A 21,381-nucleotide genomic window follows, 5' to 3' on the forward strand; every position below is an offset into this window, starting at 1 on the left:
TTTAAATAATTTTGGCTGAGTACTGAGAAGTAGTAGTAGTTTTTATGAGGGGATCTTTGGGCACACAACTGATATACTAAGTCAATTATAGGGTAATTGAGCAAGATTCAATAAATAAAGTCACTTTACCTAGACAGATTTTAAGTAGCAGGGGATGTAAATGAAATATCTTTATAAGCAGACTACTAATTAGCGGCTTCAAACTAATTTGCTTAAAAGAAGCAACACAACAAGATCCCAGGGAAATAATGTGATGACAGATCAGAATCACTAACCCTTTAACATAATTTGCCATAATAAGTGATGATAAATATTTGTTCATAGTGGAAAAAAGTATAAATCAAATATAAACAACTCAAGTCCAGATTCTTAATGTGACCCAAGGACTAAAACAGAAAACTAATTGGCCTATTAACTAGCTTCCTAATATTTACTTTATGTGTTTTTCACTTTTTTTTTAAAGAAGGAATTTGTGCCCTACTTTCCATTTTCTGTTCAAAGAGAAGGCATTGAAGAGTGAAAATCACAAATAATCATAAACATATATCGTTATTAATGCCATTGCTTAAAGCCACATTCAGGCATTTTGCAAACCATAATAACAAAGGGCAAGGGAAGAGGGAATGAAAGAAAGAGAGAAGAGAAGAAGGGAGAGGGGAGAAGGGAAAAGGAAGATGGGAGAAAGAGCAGGAGAGAGAATTTCCAGTTCCATCCCATTCCCCAAAACATTTATTTTGATTTGTCTTTGATTTTTGATTTTTAAAGATTTTGATTTCTAAAAATCTTAACCCTCAGTTAGTGTACAGTCTATGGTGGAGGGGAAGAAGGACCACATCTGTAATAAATTACTCAGTATTATAAGTACATTACAGTTAAATAGTAAAAAGTGATACTATCTAGGAGAACACATTTGAGACAGGAGGTAGGAATGGAGTATTACATTGAGGAGAGGGTAAGAAGATTCAGGACTGGAGAAGATGTCTTTAAGAAGAAAATTTTCCAGATGTATTTTAAGGGATAAGTAGAATTCCAGAGAAGATGTGAGGGAAGTGTGGCTGTTGCCAGTGTGGGGAATGAAATGAACAAAAGCAGGGGTGGAAGAGAGGCAAAATGCTGAATTTCTTCAAGAAAGAGCAGTATAGCCATTTGTATGTCTTTGTTGGTGTTGGTGCAGCCACTTTGGAGAATAGTATGGAGATTCCTCAAGAAATTAAAAATAGAGCTTCCTTATGACCCTGCAATTGCACTACTGGGCATTTACCCCAAAGATACAGATGTAGTGAAAAGAAGAGCCATCTGTACACCAATGCTTAGAACAGCAATGGCCACGGTCGCCAAACTGTGGAAAGAACCAAGATGCCCTTCAACGGACGAATGGATAAGGAAGATGTGGTCCATATACACGATGGAGTATTATGCCTCCATCAGAAAAGATGAATACCCAACTTTTGTAGCAACATGGACGGGGCTGGAAGAGATTATGCTGAGTGAAATAAGTCAAGCAGAGAGAGTCAAGTATCATATGGTTTCACTTATTTGTGGAGCATAACAAATAACATGGAGGACATGGGGAGATGGAGAGGAGAAGGGAGTTGTGGGAAATTGGAAGGGGAGATGAAGCATGAGAGACTATGGACTCTGGAAAAACAACCTGAGGGTTTTGAAGGGGTGGGGGGTGGGAGGTTGGGGGAACCAGGTGGTGGGTAATAGGGAGGGCACGTATTGCATGGAGCACTGGGTGTGGTGCAAAAACAATGAATACTGTTACGCTGAAAAGAAATTAAAAAAAAGTGGAAAAAAAAAGAGCGGTATAGTGTATCCAGGACACAAGGTGGGAGGAGGTGGGTAGTGGGAAATAACATAGTAAAGGTAGAATAGACTATTCTTTTTTAAAAAAGATTTTATTTATTTGACAGACAGAGATCATAAGTAGGCAGAGAGGCAGGCAGAGAGAGGGGGAAGCAGGCTCCCCGATGAGCAGAGAGCTGGGATCATGACCTGAGCTGAAGGCAGAGGCTTTAACCCACTGAGCCACCCAGGCACCCCTAGAACAGTACTACTCTAAGGAGACACTTTGATGTCATCGAGGTGAGGAGTTTGAACCTACCTTTGGAACTTGATAATTAAAGTTTTTGAAAAGATTCTGTACCACAAAGTAAATGACATTTTATTGCTGAGATTATTAATCCCACAACAAAGTAAAAATTGATTTTATTTCTTCATAATATTTTTATCAAAGTTCTCCTAAAGCATTGATGAATTTTTAACTAACTAAAAATTAATCAACTTATTACCCAGTGCTAGAGCCTTAAATATTTTGATACAAAACAATCAATACAATTCATGAGAAAATATAAAAAAAAAAGAATTCTGAACAACAGCAAAAATTCTGCCTTCTTGATAAATAACAAATTGTTAACACTTGAAATGTTCGTTATATTATTATCTAGGCCCTGGCTTGTGTCAAAAGATTTTAAGTCATTCATAATAGAAGCATATACATGATCATGAAGTAAAAATAAGAAACAATATCAGATGTTACTGTGTAATATAAATAAGAGTCAAATGTGTAGACCAGAAATATATAGCATAGCATGGAGGTTACAAGCATTGACCTACAACCAGACTGCTAGATTTAAATCCTAGTTTTATCACATACTAGCTATATGAACTTCAGTAAGCCATATAACATCTCTGTGCTTCAGTTATCACATCTGTAAAGATGAGAATGATATTTGGACTTTACTTACTAAAGTTTAAAATTAATTCAGTGGGTTAAGGAAAATAGGAAGTTCCAGAGAGGTTATAAAAAACAGATCGTGTCCCCCAAAGAAATAAAGATGTATTTTGATTGAGGATGGTCATTTTTTATCTTTTTCCTTTTCTTAACCACTTGCTTTGCCAAAAAGTGAGGTTCTGGGAAAATCACATAGACAAATAGAAAAATAGATACATACATAACAATCTTTTATTTAGGTTTATAAATTTCTTTTTTAAAGGTTTATGAATTTAATTCTCTTTCTTCTAAAATAGTCACTCTAAACTTTACTTTGAGAGTTTGTACCTTCATTTTTATTTCATTTTTATCTATCCATTATAGCTGATCATGTAAATTGGCAGCACTTTAATCACATATTTGTGCCATCATAAATTTCCTTGAATGTGATGATCTTAGAGGTAATTCTGTCTTCAAATGTGTAGCCTGACTGTATAGATTTGCAGTGTCCAGTAGAACACTCAGCAATTGTAGAAAAGTTCTTCATTTGTGTTGTCCAATATAGTAACCATCAGCTACATATAGCTGTTGAACAGTTAAAACGTGCCTGGTTCAATGAGGAAGTGAATATTTAATTTTATCTGATTTTGATTAATTTATATATAAATGGAAAGCCTCATGATACCCTATTAGAAGTGTAGCTCTAAAGGAAACATTAAGAGGCAGATAGCAAGGGGGAGGGGGCTATGGACATTGGGGAGGGTATGGGCTATCGTGAGTGCTGTGAAGTGTGTAAACCTGGCGATTCACAGACCTGTACCCCTGGGGATAAAAATACATTATATGTGTATTAAAAAAAAATTGGAAGGGGAGGCGAACCATAAGAGACTATGGACTCTGAAAAACAACCTGAGGGTTTTGAAGGGTCAGGGGTGGGAGGTTGGGGGAACAGGTGGTGGGTAATAGGGAGGGCACGTTTTGCATGGAGCACTGGGTGTTGTGCAAAAAGAATGAATACTGTTACGCTGAAAAAATAAATAAAATGGAAAAAAAAAGAGGCAGATAGCAAAAAAGTTTTAATGCCCAGTGTCATTGCATTTTAAAAAGAAAAAAATAAGCACAAACTAAAAAAACTCCATCTCAAATATTAAGGTTCAAGTTCAAGGACACTAAGAGAATGGGAACTTCCAAATTACTCTTTCTAAGGAAGACTTATGCCAGTAAACATTATAAATACATTCCTGCCATTCCAATCTTTTGATCATATACCATGAGTTTGAGAAAATTGCTTTAATGGTTTTCCTCATTAGTATTTCTTAGCTAGTAGAACCCTAATAAGCCTTTCAAGCATACGTCTTTATGTAATCTTTCCAGTATTAAAAGAACACTCATTTTATAGCCTATTTGTTCATTATCTATTAGCCTATTTTGTCTGTGCAACTAGGGACTTTTGTTGGCCATATTTTCACAGCAGTGATAAAAATGGAAAGCATTAATGAGTGTCCAGACAGTGTGTTCAACACCTTCACATGTTAACTCATTTAATGCTCACTAAAACCCTGAAGGAAGGTATTATTGTTCCCATTTTACAAATGAGGACACTGAGGTCCTGAGAGGTTAAAATGTATTCTAGGTTCTATGACACTATGTGTCAGACACTATGCTGTGTGTTTCCATTGCATATTATCAAATTTGATTCCAACAATGAACCTACAAGTTAGGTATTATTGTCTCATTTTACCAATTAAGCAAGAGATACCTGTAACTAGCAAGTCCCTGAACCAGGAATTAAATCCAAGACATTCAAAACATAAACCTACACTCTTAGCCACTACACTAGACTGTTTCATAGTTTGGATCTGCTAAAGTCTACCTCATCACTGCTCATTTATTATTTGCAACTCTCTATGAGCTATTCCCCATAGACTCATTTGTATGGGCATTTTCTCTGCACAGTGTTTTCTGTGACTTATCTTTATACTCTGCAAAATATGAACCTCTGCAGCCAACACCTATTATCTTTCATTTACTATTGATAACTCTTATCAAGGAGTTCAAGTCTTTGGTGCAATAAATACAGGAGAAACAGCAAGATTGCTGGGAATGAGAATTAGGCAATAGAGATTACATACACAGTATAGGACTTTGTTCTCTAAATATTTGGAAGCTTGTTGAACATGGAACATGCATGTTGTCTAATTTGAACTTTAAAACTTTGAAAAACTAATAAATAATATAATGTTTCAAGACAGTCTTTTTTTAATTTGTTTATTTTCAGTGTGACAGAATTCATCATTTATGCACCACACCCAGTGCTCCATGCAATACGTGCCCTCCCTATTACCCACCACCTGGTTCCCCCAACCTCCCAACCCCCGCCCCTTCAAAACCCTCAGGTTGTTTTTCAGAGTCCATGGTCTCTCATGGTTCATCTCCCCTTCCAATTTCCCTCAACTCCCTTCTCCTCTCCATCTCCCTATGTCCTCCATGTTATTTGTTATGACTGAGAATCACCGAAAGTAATAATAGTGACTTAGGAACAGTTTAGGACCAATAGTTTCAAAAGAGACAATATCTTGGGGTGCCTGGGTGGCTCAGTGGATTAAAGCCTCTGCCTTTGACTCAGGTCATGATCCCAGGGTCCTGGGATCGAGCCCCAGGTTGGGCTCTCTGCTCAGCAGGGAGCCTGCTTCCTCACTCTTTCTCTTTGCCTGCCTCTCCCTACTTGTGATCTCTGTCTGTCAAATAAATAAATAAAAATCTTTAAAAGAGACAATATCTTTAAATACCAACTGACATTTTTTTAAAAGATTTTATTTATTTATTTGACAGAGAGAAAGATCACAAGTAGGCAGAGAGGCAGGCAGAGAGAGAGGAGGAAGCAGGCTCCCTGCCAAGCAGAGAGCCCAATGAGGGGCTCAATCCCAGGACCCCGAGATCATGACCTGAGCCGAAGGCAGAGGCTTTAATCCACTGAGCCACCCAGGCACCCCCCCAACTGACATTTATGCTGACAGAATTTGCCAAGGCAAACTGCCATTTGAATACATTCTCTGAATAGTTTAAAAGTTGCTTTTGTTAAAACTTTTCAAAACCAATAACATGGTTAAATACCTGCCTTAGGTTATTGTTCAATGTTGTTCTGAACTTTGTACAGGAAGAAATATAAATTATAATGATTTTTTTTAGATGAAACAAACACTTCCTTGATTTAGGATAAAATCTGTAACTCTATTCTCATGTTAAGAAAGCAATAGAATGTACTAGAAATAGAACTTCTTCCCTTCATTTCTTTCCTCCAAAAGAAATCTCTCATTTAAGAGACTCATTCTTGGGGCACCTGGGTGGCTCAGTGGGTTAAGTCTCTACCTTCAGCTCAGGTCATGATCTCAGGGTCCTGGGATTGAGTCCCACATCAGGCTCTCTGCTCAGCAGGAAGCCTTGGTTCCTCCTCTCTCTCTGCCTGCCTCTCTGCCTACTTCTGATCTCTCTCTGTCAAATAAATAAAAAAAAAATAGAAAAAAAATTATTTAAAAAAAAAGAGACTTATTCTTTCTCTTTTCCTGAAGGAAACCAGGAGAGAAAATAAGTATACAGTCTCTTTGCAGTACATGCTTTTTGACTTTAGAAGTATATAGGGTGCCTGGGTGGCTCAATAAGTTTAGTGTCAGTTTTCAGCTCAGGTCATGATCTTAGGGTCCTGGGACTGAGCCCTGCATTGGGCTCCCTGCTCAGCAGGAAGCCAGCTTCTCCCTCTCCCTTTCTCCCTGCTTGTGCTCTCTCTTTTTCTTTGTCAAATAAATAAATAAAATCTTAAAAATAAAATAAAATAAAAATAAAAACTAGAAATATATATGCTCTGTTGGAAATTAAAAAAAAAGATGTAGCTTCTGGTGTTAAAAAATTAGCTCAAATATACTTATTTATAAAAGTTTTCACTTTTAAATGGGGTTTAACAAACAAAAAGCAGAATCAGACATAAATACAAACAACAAACTGATGGTTGCAAGAGGGAAGAAGTGACAAAATGCGTAAAGGGGAGTGGGAGATACAGGCTCCCAGTTATGGAATGAATAAGTCACTGGAATAAAAGGCACAGCATAGGAGTTAAGGTCAATGATATTGTAATAATTTTGTATGGGAACAGATTGTAGCTGTATTGTGGTGAGCATAGCATAATGTATGGAGAACTTGAGTTACTATTAGTAGGCCTGAAACTAATGTAACATTGTGTGTCAACTATAGTCAAATAAAAAAAATTAAATAAAAATAAATGGGATTTAAGAGCATGACAAATCTCCCAGTTGTTTTACCATGAATTGTCAAGAAAAGAAATTTGGATCAGGGCAGATAAAGGACCAGTTCACCTCCTTTCCCCTTGCCCTATCTCCCTTTCCCACCTTGTCACACACACACACACACACACACACACACACACACACACACAGAGGACAGCTCGTGAATGTCATGGCCTGAAAACAGGCCCAGCAATTTATCAAACCTCCCTTAAACAAGAGACAATTGGCATGGGCATTTTTACTCAGCAATTAGTTACATTCAAGATTTCTATAGCTTTTAACTGCAAGCATAAAAGAGCTGACCAAAGCTGAAAACATGGGCCTTGGGCCTTTTTATCCTATGACCTCATTCTTTTTTCTATAACCTACTTCCCTGAACAATCATTCACTTTTAGTGACCACACCCTTGAACAACAATTTATCAAAGCAACACACTCCTCCCTGCAGAACAGGAAATTTTTCTGATAGTGTATAGAAATCCTGGCACAGCAAAGAAGCTCTCCACAATCTTTGTAACCAAAGAAAAGGGAAAAAAATCATGTAAACAAAGATAAACCCAAGCTGAGTAATTGTTGATAGCAGAGGCTGTCAGCAACACACATAAAAACACATTCTCCCCAGCTGCTTTCTAGAGTTAAATTTGGTTGTAAGTTTTAACTTCAAAAATGGTAACCCACATGACACACAGATTATAAGATCCCTTCTTTAAATAAAACTTGTTTTGTTCAATAAAATACTGATGCCCAAAGCAGAAAATAATATTAAAAAATGAAATATAGACATATGGAACACTTACAGACCAGGTCCTGCACATCTATGCTCAAAGTCGACTCTCCCTGGGATAAGGCAGTGGTATTTATCCAAATAATCACAGTGCTTTCTATGTAATAGGCACTTAATAAACATTAAATTCAAAGAAAGATTGCTATTAAAAATATTTTATTTTGATTCAATTTTCTCTCACACAACAGAATTCCTTTGCATACATGGAAAATATTTTGAACTTCATGAAAAGCTTAATTAGTGGATGGGAAATATATATGTTGAGTGATTTTACATCAATGGTATTCATTAAGGCAGTATTTCATTTTGAGTTAATGATGGTAGGGTAATATTTAAGCTTTTTTAAAAGGTTGAGTGGTAAGTTGTTTTATTTCATTTTATGTAGTATCTAGAACTTCATTTATTTATAAGACTGCATTTAGTTTTAAAATGCATCCATGCCCTTGATTACCCCATGTTTAATTTTACCTGTCTATATGGATAAACCTGGTAATTTTAATCCTAGAATTAATTTAGACAATTTAACTAGCAACTATTTTCTACATTCATTCATATATTCATATATGATACATACATACATTCATACCATACATACATTCATATATTTTCTCTGTTCTAGCAATCAGATAAAATAATAACCAAGAGAATAATAAAGTGTATCTATTAATTATAGACAAGAAACAAAGCAACAGTATATCTGGAGAAATTTAAAATATGTTTGTATTTATAAATACCATTGTAGGGCACAAGAAGGCAATAAAGGAAAAACATACTAAAAAGCCAGAAGAAATAGGGGCACTTGGTGGCTCATTTAAGCCTCTGCCTTCAGCTCAGGTCATGGTCTCAGGGTCTTGGGATCAAGCCTGCATCAAGCCCCCATGGGGGGGGGGGTCTCTGGTCAGCAGGGAGCCTGCTTCCCCCTCTTTCTCTGACTGCTGCTTTGCCTACTTGTGATCTCTCTCTCTCTCTCTCTCTGTCAAATAAATAAACAAAATCTTCAAAAAAACAGAAATAGAAAATATTAAAGTGCTGCAAAAAACATTTAGTTAAATCTAAAATGTCTACTATATAAGCTAAAATTAAGATCAGGAAACAAAGAAAAGTGACACCAATTTCAGTTTCTCAAAGGGAACATATTGTACTACTGAAAATTATAGATTTTTTATATTTTATTTTATTTTATGTAGGCTCCATGCCCATCATGGGGCTTGAACTCAGTTTTAAGATCAAGAGTCTCATGATGTATCGACTGAGCCAGCCAGGTGCCCCAGTTATGTATATTTTTAAATCTTATGAATTATCTGAATGTTATCTAAACACCAAAATGCTAACAGACAAAGTAAAAGTTTAACTGAATTTATGATAGCCAACAATTGATTATAATACACGTTTTCCTACCTGCAAGGATCACAAGCTCTAGCGTCAGAATAGTTGCTACATACCAACTCAAAATGTTTCTAAAACATGTCATATTAAAGAGAGGCTTCATTAAAACATAAAACAAACAAACAAAAAAGGGTTTTGAGTAATATGTACTATTTGCTTGTGCTTGTCATGGCATATAATAAGGCTGCTGCCTCATCTTACCCATTACATTAACATGAAGGTAATTTCAGATCAAATCTAAATTCTGCTTTACACAATACCATCCCGCCAAGAAACAAAGAGAAAGAAAAATAAAATAGAAGGGTTTCTTCATCACATTATTTATTTGTGACAACTGTCTCAAAACTTTCTTGCCAAAATATCTTTTAGTGGATTTCTGAATGCCGTTTGAGATCTAACTCAGTTTGAAATTTTATAGTCAAATTTTCTTTCTCTTGTTTCACTAAGGGAATGAAACTTCTTGGTTTGTCCTTTACTATCCATCACCTACCTCATCTTCACACAGCCCTTATTTTTCTTTCTTTTCAGTTATAACTTCAGACTTCAGAACACTCCATTCCAATCTCATATCCCAGTTTTTGTGGCCATATTTTCTGTCCCTAGGGTTCTTTATAAACTCCTCTATGGGGAACTGTGCCCCAGGATGGAGATAGTTTTATAAGGATCACTTTAATAATTATCAGGTAGAAAGAAGAAAAAGTCTTGTAAAAAAGCTTGATCAGCTTGGTCCTGAGATGACTAAAAAAGGAAAGTTGAACTAACTACAATACAGGGCTCTTAAAACTTGTTCTGTACTCAGTATTTGTAACTTGTTAAATTTCTGCTGTTAAATTTTTATCTGTCTTTTTAGCAAGTTGACAAGAAAAGAGATTAATGTTTTAAAATAACTATTACAGATAGGGTGATTTTAACATTTCTATAATAATGGTAACTAGTTTTTGTATTGTTTTGGAACTACTAAGGAACATAGATGACACCCACTTTGCTGTTCATTAACAGCCTAATACTAAATATTGGAATGTACATTCACATTATTATTTATCAGTTATGCAAAGTAGTATTTTTCCCTTTGTATTTTTCTTTCCTTTGACTTCAATACAGGTGGAGTTTTTGTTTGTTTGTTTGTTTGTTTGTTTGTTTTCAGTTAGGAAATTACTGACAGTAAATCCTGAATTTTTTCTTCATATTTTTTCCCTCAAATTGAGCTAAGCATGAAGTATTAAAATTGTGGCCTTTTTAATTGTGTTATCTCTGTCTTTAAAAATTCTTTTAAAATAGTTTTATTATATACTTTAGAAATTTTGCTTCATATCCTATTTTAAATTGTGGTTTTGGGAAAAATTACCCATATTATTCCAGATTGGTAAAATAATGGAACATCAGATAATATCATCGCAATGGTTACTTTTTAAATTCTTTACAGTATAAATTTTATCTTGAAAACATAATTTTAGCTTGGACAGATGTTTCCAGAAAGCTTAAAGTCATGCAAATTTAATGTAAAGGGATTCAAAGAATGAAAATAGACATTTAGCTCTTATTTTATAGTCTTGCAATGTTCCTTTACATTCATTGACAAGATTATTAGCGCAGATACTGGTGCTAAAATAACCCCTTTAAAAATAACTGTACTTCATTTTAAAGAATGTCTTAAAGTTTTGCTTTTTAAGCATTTATATAACAATTGATTACATCTTGCCTTCCTCAATCCTATATATATTCTTTCAATCCTCTTTCTACCAATATTCATGAATTATTCACTTTGGCTGTTTAAGAACCAGTGTGTCATTTTCACAAGATGAAACACATACAACAATTTGAACAGATATTTGTGCATGTCGCTTACCCAGCAACAGCATACTATTTGCTGAACACAAATAACTGTTCATTACTCCATATAAGCCATTATCTCTGAACTACCATATTCCATCTAAAAAATCTGTTTACTTCTGAAATAAAGTGAATCAGTGGGAACTAGTATATAAAAGTTATTGTATTCAAGTTGAGGATTGCTTTATGGTAAGAGCAAAGGAATACCCCAGATCAGGTATTACAATCAAATCCAACAAAAAATGAATCATTTTATGCTCTAGTTAGATCATAAAACTCATTGGAGCCATTAAACAACCACAGGCACTAGTAAAGAAAAGAACAGCAAGAGATGGAATTTAAGTGACCATACATTGCTTCAATCCACCAAAAGATAACATCCTGTAGAACAGAGGCAGAGAAGCAGAAAGAAAATATATGTGGTTCAAGATATCCACTCTCTATAAATCACACAGAGTTATTTTAATGGTACCTGAGAATGGTTGCTCCAAACCAAATTTTGGTAGGAGGAGGCAGTTTTGAGAGGAGAGAGCACTTCCTGTGAGCTGATGGGGTCCAAGGCCTGGACAGCTTTGTTCATGGGCCCACTGTAGGTCCTCACTCTCTCGTACACTATGTTTTTTTCTGGTGGGTGCTGGGTTTGGCTTGACTGATGGTAGCAGTGGTAATGTTGGGGCTGGCACTGCAGCACCTCTGGGGGCTGTGGAGTCTCACAGCTGCTGCTGCTCATCTCACTCCAATAGCTTGAGCTCATGATGTTCTCAGTGGTCAGCAAGGTACTCCACAGACGCTCTCCCTATGGAACAGAGAGAGAGGGAGAGAGAGAGAGAGAGAGAGAGAGAGAGCGAGCGCTGGTGAATAAGGGTAAGAAGGCAAGCAGGCACAAGTAGAAGTCATTTATCAACTCCCTCTGCATGCAGTGGTGCCCTGGAGAGGTTAGAGTTACCTGAGCAGCAGCAGGAACAGGTCTGGCAGCTGCAGAGGAGGCAGCAAAATTATTTGAGTGCAAATGAAAAGTAGAGCCACCCTGTGAGATTGCTCCAGGAAATGGTACTGACACGCCCCTCAGGGGTGGATTCACCTGGCAGCTTTACTCGCCAAGAGCGGCCCTGCTTTGCCACAGAGATACAAGGCTGCATTCAAGTAGGTAAGGGAATCTGGAAAGAATAGAAATGAGGAATTTTAGGGCTGAAGCCAGAGCTTCCAAGTCCACAGTCTTGGAAATTCATTTAACTGTAAATAAGCATACAAAGACATGCTTGTGTCTAAACTTACTAGAGAAAAAAGTCACAAACATCACATGAAAGTGACTTTCCCATGGTTCTTAAGCTTACTAAAGAGAATTATGGGCATGGATATTATCTTTCCAGGGTCCCAGACCCTATGACCCAGCAATTGCACTACTGGGTATTTACCCTAAAGATACAAACATAGTGATCCGAAGGGGCACGTGTACCCGAATGTTTATAGCAGCAATGTCTACAATAGCCAGACTATGGAAAGAACCTAGATGTCCATCAACAGATGAATGGATACAGAAGATGTGGTATATATACACAATGGAATACTATGCAGCCATCAAAAGAAATGAAATCTTGCCATTTGCGACGACGTGGATGGAACTAGAGCGTATCATGCTTAGTGAAATAAGTCAATCGGAGAAAGACAACTATCATATGATCTCTCTGATATGAGGACATGGAGAAGCAACATGGGGGGGTAGGGGGATAGGAGAAGAATACATGAAACAAGATGGGATTGGGAGGGAGACAAACCATAAATGACTCTTAATCTCACAAAACAAACTGGGGGTTGCTGGGGGGAGGTGGGATTGGGAGAGGGGGAGGGGGCTATGAACATTGGGGAGGGGAGGCGAACCATAAGAGACTATGGACTCTGAAAAACAACCTGAGGGTTTTGAAGGGTCAGGGGTGGGAGGTTGGGGGAACAGGTGGTGGGTGGTGGGGAGGGCACGTTTTGCATGGAGCACTGGGTGTTGTGCAAAAAGAATGAATACTGTTACGCTGAAAAAAAATAAATAAAAAAAAAATATTACTCATAGATGATGTATGTGATTTTTGTAAAATAGTAGGGTTTGAAAAGCAAATATGATGGGCCTGGCTTTTGAAAAGCTTAGCTACCTAAAACACTGAGGTAAAATAGATTAGTAATAAATTTATCAAAATGGGTATACAGAACTATCTTAGAATATTAAACAATATAAGTTATTATATTGCATGTAAAGTTATTATAACTTATATACCAAATGAATTTCATCAGCATCAGCAGTAATATTTTTATATGTATAACTAATCTTGTACTCCACCTCTTGTTTTATGGGAATGATGTCCAGGTCTATCTCAAGTCCTAGTCCACTATTGAAGCTCATGGTGTAATGTCAAAGGGTAGAAAGTTAAATTGAAGTGACTTGAGTCTTTTTGCTTCTGCCTTCTCTATGATCGAAGAGAAGTATGTTCATATGGAAAGAGTCAATAATCATTGGTCAGAGAGAGTTGAAGCCCAAGATAATGAGATATTATATGAAAGCACCTATGTTTTACTAAATGAGTCCAAGTCACTTGATCTAGCAGAACTCCATTCCAGTCTTCTGACAGATCTTAAAGATGAGCTTGCTTAACTGCTGTTGGGAAACTTTAGACTGGGAAATGTTTCCAAATAACAGATATGAAGAAACATTGTTTTGATTTAAAAAATGAATGGTAAAGCTTACAAACTGAACAGTTTAGTCTAACATCAATTCAGTCAAAAGTATCAGATTATCAGCTATCTGATGATACACAAACTTAGAATAGAAATTCGTGATCTCTGAAAGACCTTTGGTTATCCTTTATCCTGGTTTCTGAATCTCAATCCTTTAGTAAATTTTAACTGTGTATAATTTGTGGATAAATTTTAACTGTACATAATTTTGCTCAGAACTAATTTCAATGTTCCAAGAGCCATACTAGAGAAAATGAGACTTCATTTCTAGACAAAGTAAATCACTCCTCTGTATGATTTTTTAATGCAGTTGAACAGAAACCAAGCTTCAGTGATTCTGGCAGACCCCCAGGGATATCTGACCTTTCCTGTAAAAAAGGTAACTTTACAGTATCATTTCTCAAAGTATGTCTTGAATAACACCAGAGTGTTATACTTAGAAAAGAGAAGTGCTTTGCCTCCAAATGAGTTTAAGAAATACTTGGTTAAATATCATTTGAGAAATAGCTTTATTGACATAATTATAGCTTTTCATAAGCTAATATACATTATGATCTAAATAGATAATGTAATGTGTTGAGTTTTTCAAGTTTTGTTGGTGATGTAATATATTTTGAGTGGAATAACTTCAGTTACTTATATTCTTCAGATGTTTTCTTCTTTATGCTTTTTTCCTCCATATGCTCTAAACTAAACTCGTAAAGCAGGTGGGAATTCACACCTAATTTATAATTCTATCAATATCACAAAAAATATTAAAGATCATTTGATCAAGCCATATCACTATACTAGTGATACTTGAAGTGAGGTCCCTGAAACAGAAGCAGTAGCTTCACCTGGAAAAGTTTTACAAATGCTAATTCTTGGGCCCCACCCCAGATCTCCTGAGTCAGAAATTCTGGGGTGGGGCTCAACAATCTGTTTAACAAGCTCTGCTGATGATTCCAATGCACACTACAGTAAATCTCTGAGTTATATCAGTATGTTTTGGACAGGCTTGGATAAAAGAGGAAGATGGTAGTGCCAGAAAGATGAGACTTTCAGTGTATTAGGTAAAAACTCACAAGCAGCTCAGGTGATTAAAAGTCTATAACAGACGTGAGCTACAACCCTTGTTAAGAGTCAAACTGTTTTATATATAAGGAGAAGTTAGAATGAGAATGAACTATGGTATAGTACATCAGTTATAGTTATCTAAGTTATCTGATGTTAAACATAAAATATTTTTATTTTAATAAAAGGAGAATATTGTAGTATACCAAAAGACCATATAGTGTTGATGAGTGTAGCTTTGAAGTCAGATAGACCTAGATTTAAATTTTAGCTCTACTACGTATTAGCTCTATGGCTTGGTAAATCATGTTACTTCTCTGAGCTTCTGTTATTCTCAGTGAAATGGATAATAGCCTGTAACAAAGGATTTGTTGTATGAATTAGATAAAATGCATGTAAAGTGTTTATCATGGTGTCTGGTACATAGTAACTACACAATAAATGGCAGTTCTTAAACATTCTGCTCCAAATTTGGTTTGGGATAAAGGAAAAAGAGCTTGTTATGGATTTGCCAGTGGAAATTTGCTTAGAGTAGAAAGTAATATATGAGGCAGACTGGACTTACAAAAGGGAAAAAAGTGGGGAAACTTTAGTTTTTGGTAACTTAGTCACAGAGAAGCCCCAATCAACTTAACAAAAAGGAGAAGGTATAAAGAAGCTTGATTGTAAGGCAATCATTTATTTAAAAAGATTGGCTTGGATGAAAGAGTTTAGTTAGGGGATAAAACAAGTCTTTTGGGGGCACCTGGGTGGCTCAGTGGGTTAAAGCCTATGCCTTCTACTCAGGTCATGATACTGGGGTCCTGGGATAGAGCCCCACATCAGGCTCTCTGCTCCTCAAGCAGTGTTTCTTCCTCTCTCTCTGCCTGCCTCTCTGCCTACTTGTGATCTCTGTCTGTCAAATAAATAAATAAAATCTTAAAAAAAAATCTGTTCTAGATATAGGTGTGCAATGTAGATAAATTATAAGATTTTATTTTCTTGGGGGGAGTGGCTATTTTCATTAGAGGGGGATCCATTAGAGTATCTTTAATTATCAACATCTTTTTATTGAAGTATAACAACCAGAGCATTATATTAGTTTCAGGTGTACAATATAACGATTCAACAATTCTATACATTACTCAGTGTTTATCTAGATAAGTGTACTCTTAATCTCCTTTATCTATTTCACCCATTTCCCCCACCTCCCTTAATTCTGTGTAAAAGTACCCAAATAAAACAGAAAAAAGGAAATAATAAATATAAGAACCGTATAATGCTAAACAAAATGTCAGTCAGAGAAAGACAAATAACATATGATTTCTATCATATGTGGAATTTAAGAAACAAAACCAATGAATGTAGGGCAAAAAACTGAGAGGCAAATCATAAAACAGACAATGTAGAGAACAAACTGAGGCTTGCTGGAGGGAAGGTTTAGTGGAGGATGGTCTAAATGGGTGATGGGTATTAAAGAGGACACTGGTTGTGATGAGCACTGTGCATTTTATGTAAGTGATGAGTCACTAAATTCTACTCCTGAAACTAATATTACACCACATGTTAACTAACTGGAAATTAAGTAACAACTTGAAACAAACAGACAAATAAAAAAGTACTGAAATCTGTAAAAGAAAAGCAAAAGAATAGAGAAGAATCATAAAACCAAAAGATGGTGCTTTGAAAAAGAATAATAAAATTGATAATCCTCTAACAAGATAGACAGAAAAAGAAAGTACAAATAACCAAAATCATGAATAACACTACTGATTCCACTTACATTAATAGGATAATGAAGTGCCCTATGAACAACTATGCACATACATTCTCCAACTTAGAATAAATGGACCAATTCCTTGAAAACCACAAAATACCACAGCTCACTCAAGATGATATAGATAATCTGATCAACCCTACATATATAAACCAACTAGAATAAATAATAAAACTTCCAAAAAGAAAAATGTTGAATTACACCAAACATTTAAGGAAAAATTAATACAGTCTCTATACAATCTTTTCCAGAGAATAGAAAAGAAAGGAATACTTTATAATGTATTTTGTGAAGTCAGCATTACCCTGATATTAAAAAGGCAATACAGGAAAACTACAGAAAAACAACCCTCATGAACATAAATTCAAAAATCCCCATCAAAATATTAGTAATTCAAATCCACGATACACAAAGTGAATAATATATTATGGGCAAGTGGAATTTACTCCAGGAATGCAAGACTGATTCAATGTTTGAGAATCAATCAATATAATTCACCATATTAACAAACAAACAAACAAAAAAACAAAACATAAAATTACCTTAGTGAATGCAGAAAAAGCATTTGATGAAACCCTACATCTGTACCTGATAACAAGTCTTAGTAAACTAGATAAACAGAAACTTCCTCAATCAGATAAAAAGCATCTATGAAAAACTTAAAATACCTTACTTAATGATAAAAGACTGAATGCTTTCCTCCTACAATTAGGAGCTAGCAAGAATGTCTGTTCTTGCCACTCCTATTTAATATCATACATGAAGTGTTTGTTGGTGAAATAAAGGGAAGAAAATTATATAAAAGGATTTCACATTTGAAAGGAAAAAGGTTAAACTACCTCAATTTGAAAATGACATGATTGTCTATGTAGACAACTCTAAGGACTCTATAAAAAAACTCTTAGAACTAATAAGTGAGTTTGGGAAGACTGCAAGATACAAGGTGAAATACAAAAATCAATAGAATTTTATATACTAAAATGAATAATTGGAAGTTGAAATAAAAAAACTGATAACATTCATAACCCTCAGTGAAATGTTGAAGCAGGATGCCTGGGTGGCTCAGTTGGTTAAGCAACGGCCTTCGGCTCAGGTCATGATCCCAGAGTCCCAGGATTGAGTTTTGCATCAGGTTCCCAGCTCCACGGGGAGTCTGCTTCTCTCTCTGACCTTCTCCTCTCTCATGCTGTCTCTCACTCTCTCAAATAAATAAATAAAATCTTAAAAAAAAAAGAAAAAAAGAAATGTTGAAGCATATATCAAATAAAGTAATGGCTGCATACTGAAAACTGCAAAATGCCAATGAAAGAAATCAAGCAAGCCCTAAATAAATGAAAAAAGATCCTATGTTCATAGATTGAAAGATTCCATAGAGTTATGATGACAGTTCTCTCCAAATTGGTCTACAAATTTAATGCAATCTCAATAAAAATCCCAACAATATTCTTTGTAGATATACACAAGTGGATTCTAAAAATTATATGGAAAGATAAAGCTACTAGAATAGCCATACAAATTTTGAAAAAAAAAATTAACAAAGTAGGAGGAGTACCACTTAAGATCTACTAAAAATTGGCCTGCTGGGAAGATGTATGAGTAGGAGCACCCTAAGCTCATCTCATCCCCTGGATACAACCAGATAATACTGACATTTGTATAAAAACAAAAACAAAAATGACCTGAAGACTGGCAGAACAAACTCCACAACTAAAGGTAGAAGAGGCCACACTATAGAAGATAGGAAGGGTGAAGATGTGGTCTAAGAGTTAAACAGACCATCACCATCCACAGTAGGGAGGGAGCTGGTGGTACAGAGAAGAGCAAAAAACCCCAGACTTTATGACAATGAATTCCCATAATATTTGCCTTTGAAAGTGAGAGGGACCAAATTTCATAAGTTCTTATAATCAGTGGGAAAAATGCCAGAGGCAGATGAGAGGGAGAGTGATTTGCTCATCTCACTGTGCCCTAAAGAGACAGGGATCATGGGGTGATCCCTCCAGGAAAAAAGGACCTGGCCGGTGACATTTCTCCCTTATTCCCCCTGCATAAACAATTGCCACCCGCAAGAACTAGCACAGCACCAACACTCACCACCTGACTGGTGTGCACTAAACCCTCACCCTCTGCATTTCAGCAGATCCACCCTTCCCAGTCATACTGGCCTCAGTCTCAGCATTATGGGCCCCTCTCCCAAAAGACCGGCCCAAACTCTGTCAACACCATATCTACTGAATGTGTGTTTTGTGGGGCCTCAGTTCTGGCAGAAGCAGGGGTAGGTCTCATATCTCAAGCAGACCACTGCATACCTACCTAAAATGCACCCCAGCCCTCCTGGTGACCAAACATTGCCCACAACAGGCAAAAAGAGCATCTTCAGATAAGTAGGATGAATAAAAAAGAGGCAAAAGCAATAGCAGAGCACATACAACACACATAGGAGACACTGCCATAAGCTCCAGGCCCTGGGGAACCCGGGAAACTGCTATAGGACTTGTTCATAAAGCTATTATCATTAATAGCAAGAGAAGTAGCTCACTTTCCTAACACAGAGAAAAAAATACACAAAGTCAGACAAAATCAGACAGAGAAGTATCTGTCAAATGAAAGAATAGGACAAAACCACAGCAAGAGACAAAAGCAAAACAGATAAAAGTAACACACCTAATAAATAATTTAAAGTAATGATCATAAAGATACTCACTGGACTGGAGAAGAGTGGACGACATCAGTGAGAATTTTTTTTTAAGATTTTATTTATTTATTTGACAGACAGAGATCACAAGTAGGCAGAGAGGCAGGCAGGGGTGGGGGGAAGCAGGCTCCCTGCTGAGCCAAGATCCTGATGTAGGGCTTGATCCCAGGACCCTGAGATCATGACCTGAGCCGAAGGCAGAGACTTTAACCCACTGAGACACCCAGGCACCCCATCAGTGAGACTTTTAACAAAGAGATAAAAAAGAACCAATCAGAGATGAAGAACATGATAAATGAAATTACAAATACACTTGATAAAACAAGTAGCAGGCTAGATGAAGCAGAGGAATGAATTAATGAACAGGAAGACAGATAAATGGAAAGTCACCAACCTGAGAAAAGGAAAGAAAATTATGAAAATTAAGACGAGTTCTTAGTAACTCAGTGATGCCGTCAAGCATAACATTCTCATTATAAGGATCTCAGGAGAAGAGAGAGGAAGGGGTCAGAAAATTATTTGAAGAAATAATAGCTTAAAACTTCCTTAATCTGGGGAAAGAAACAGATATCCAGATCCAGGAGACACAGATATCCCCCTGCAAATTGAACCCAAGGAGGTCCAAACCAAGATGCTAGTAATTAAAAAGTCAAGAAGTAACAATAAAGAAAAAAAAATTAAAGCAGCAAGAGGAAAGAAGACAGTTACATACAAGGGAAACTCCATAAGGCTAACAGTGGGTTTTTAAGCAGAAACTTTGCAGGCTAGAGGAGTATAGGATGATATATACAAAGTACTGAAAAGGAAAAATCTGCAGCCAAGAATATCCTATCCAACAAAGATATAATTCAGAATAGAAGGAGAGATATATTCTTAGACAAAAACTAAAGGAGTTCATGACCACTAAACTAGTTCTACAGAAAAGTATTAAAGAGGACTCTGAGTGGAAAGGAAAGACCATAAATGAGAATACGAAAAGGAAAAAACAAAGCAAAACAAAGACAAAAACAAAAACACATAAAAGCAGTGAAAATAAATATTTCTATGAAAATCAGCCAAGGGATTAATAAAATAAAGGGATTAATAATATGACATCATATACCTAAAATGTGGGGTGGGGAGGAGTAAACAATGGGCCTAAACTTAAGTGGCCATCAACTTAATGTAGATTACTACATAAAGAAGATGTCATATACAATCCTAGTGGTAATCACAAATTAAAAACCTGAATAGATATGCAAAAAATGAAGAGAAAGGGATCCAAGTATCTTGCTAAAGAAAGCAAACAAACCATGAAAGAGACAAGAGAAGAAAGGATCAGAGAAAATCTATAGAAATAACAAAAAAAAACAAGTAACTAAAGAGTAATAAATACATCTATCAATAAAATAACTTTAACTATAAATGAAATAACTCCTCCAATCAAAAGACAGGGTGACAAGATCGTTAAGAAAATAAGATCCATCTAGGGGTGCTGGGTGGCTCAGTGGGTTAAACCTCTGCCTTTGGATCAGGTCATGATCTCAGGATCCTGGGATCGAACCCTGCATTGGACTCTCTGCTCAGCAGGGATCTTGTTTCCCCCCTCTCTCTGCCTGTCTGTCTGCCTACTTGTGATCTCTGTCTCTCTGTGAAACAAATAAAATCTTAAAAAAAAAAAGAAAAGAAAATAAGATCCATCTATATGCTGCCTACAAGAGACTCCCTTCAGATTTAAAGACACCTGAAGATTGAAAGTGAGGGGCTGGAGAAAAACGTATCATGGAAATGGATGTCAAAAGAAAGGTGGGGTAGCAATACTTATATCAGACAAAACAGACTTTAAAATAAACATTGTAACAAGAGACAAAGAAAAATACTATATAATAATAAAGGTGACAATCTAACAAAAGGATATAGCAATTGTAATATTTATGTACCCAACATGAGTCACCCAAACACATAAAACAGTTAACAAACATAAGGAACTAATAGATAGTAATACAATCATAATAGGGAATTTTAACATACCATTTATGCCAATGGACAGATATCCATGACCCAGGAATTGTACTATTAGGTATTCACCCAAAGGATACAAACATTGTGATCTGAAGGGTCACCTGCACCCCAATGTTTATAGCAGCAATGTCCACAATAGCCA

At 36.1% G+C, this 21,381-nt stretch overlaps 1 protein-coding gene across 2 annotated transcripts in view; it reads right to left on the reverse strand.

The window, feature by feature from the left end:
- POF1B (POF1B actin binding protein) overlaps nt 1-12,039 on the reverse strand; it is a 105,443-nt gene extending 93,404 nt beyond the window's left edge. For both annotated transcript variants that reach the window (XM_045995770.1, XM_045995771.1), the window contains exons 1-2: nt 11,960-12,039; nt 11,486-11,809 (exon numbers count right to left, since the gene is read on the reverse strand). In XM_045995770.1, the coding sequence (XP_045851726.1) occupies nt 11,486-11,767 (282 nt within the window). In that variant the 5' untranslated portion in view covers nt 11,768-11,809; nt 11,960-12,039. The remainder of the gene's footprint in view (nt 1-11,485; nt 11,810-11,959) is intronic.
- Nucleotides 12,040-21,381: the final 9,342 nt, after the last annotated feature.

The sequence above is a fragment of the Meles meles genome, chromosome X (assembly GCF_922984935.1).
Source record: "Meles meles chromosome X, mMelMel3.1 paternal haplotype, whole genome shotgun sequence".
NCBI classification, from domain to species: Eukaryota; Metazoa; Chordata; class Mammalia; order Carnivora; family Mustelidae; genus Meles; species Meles meles.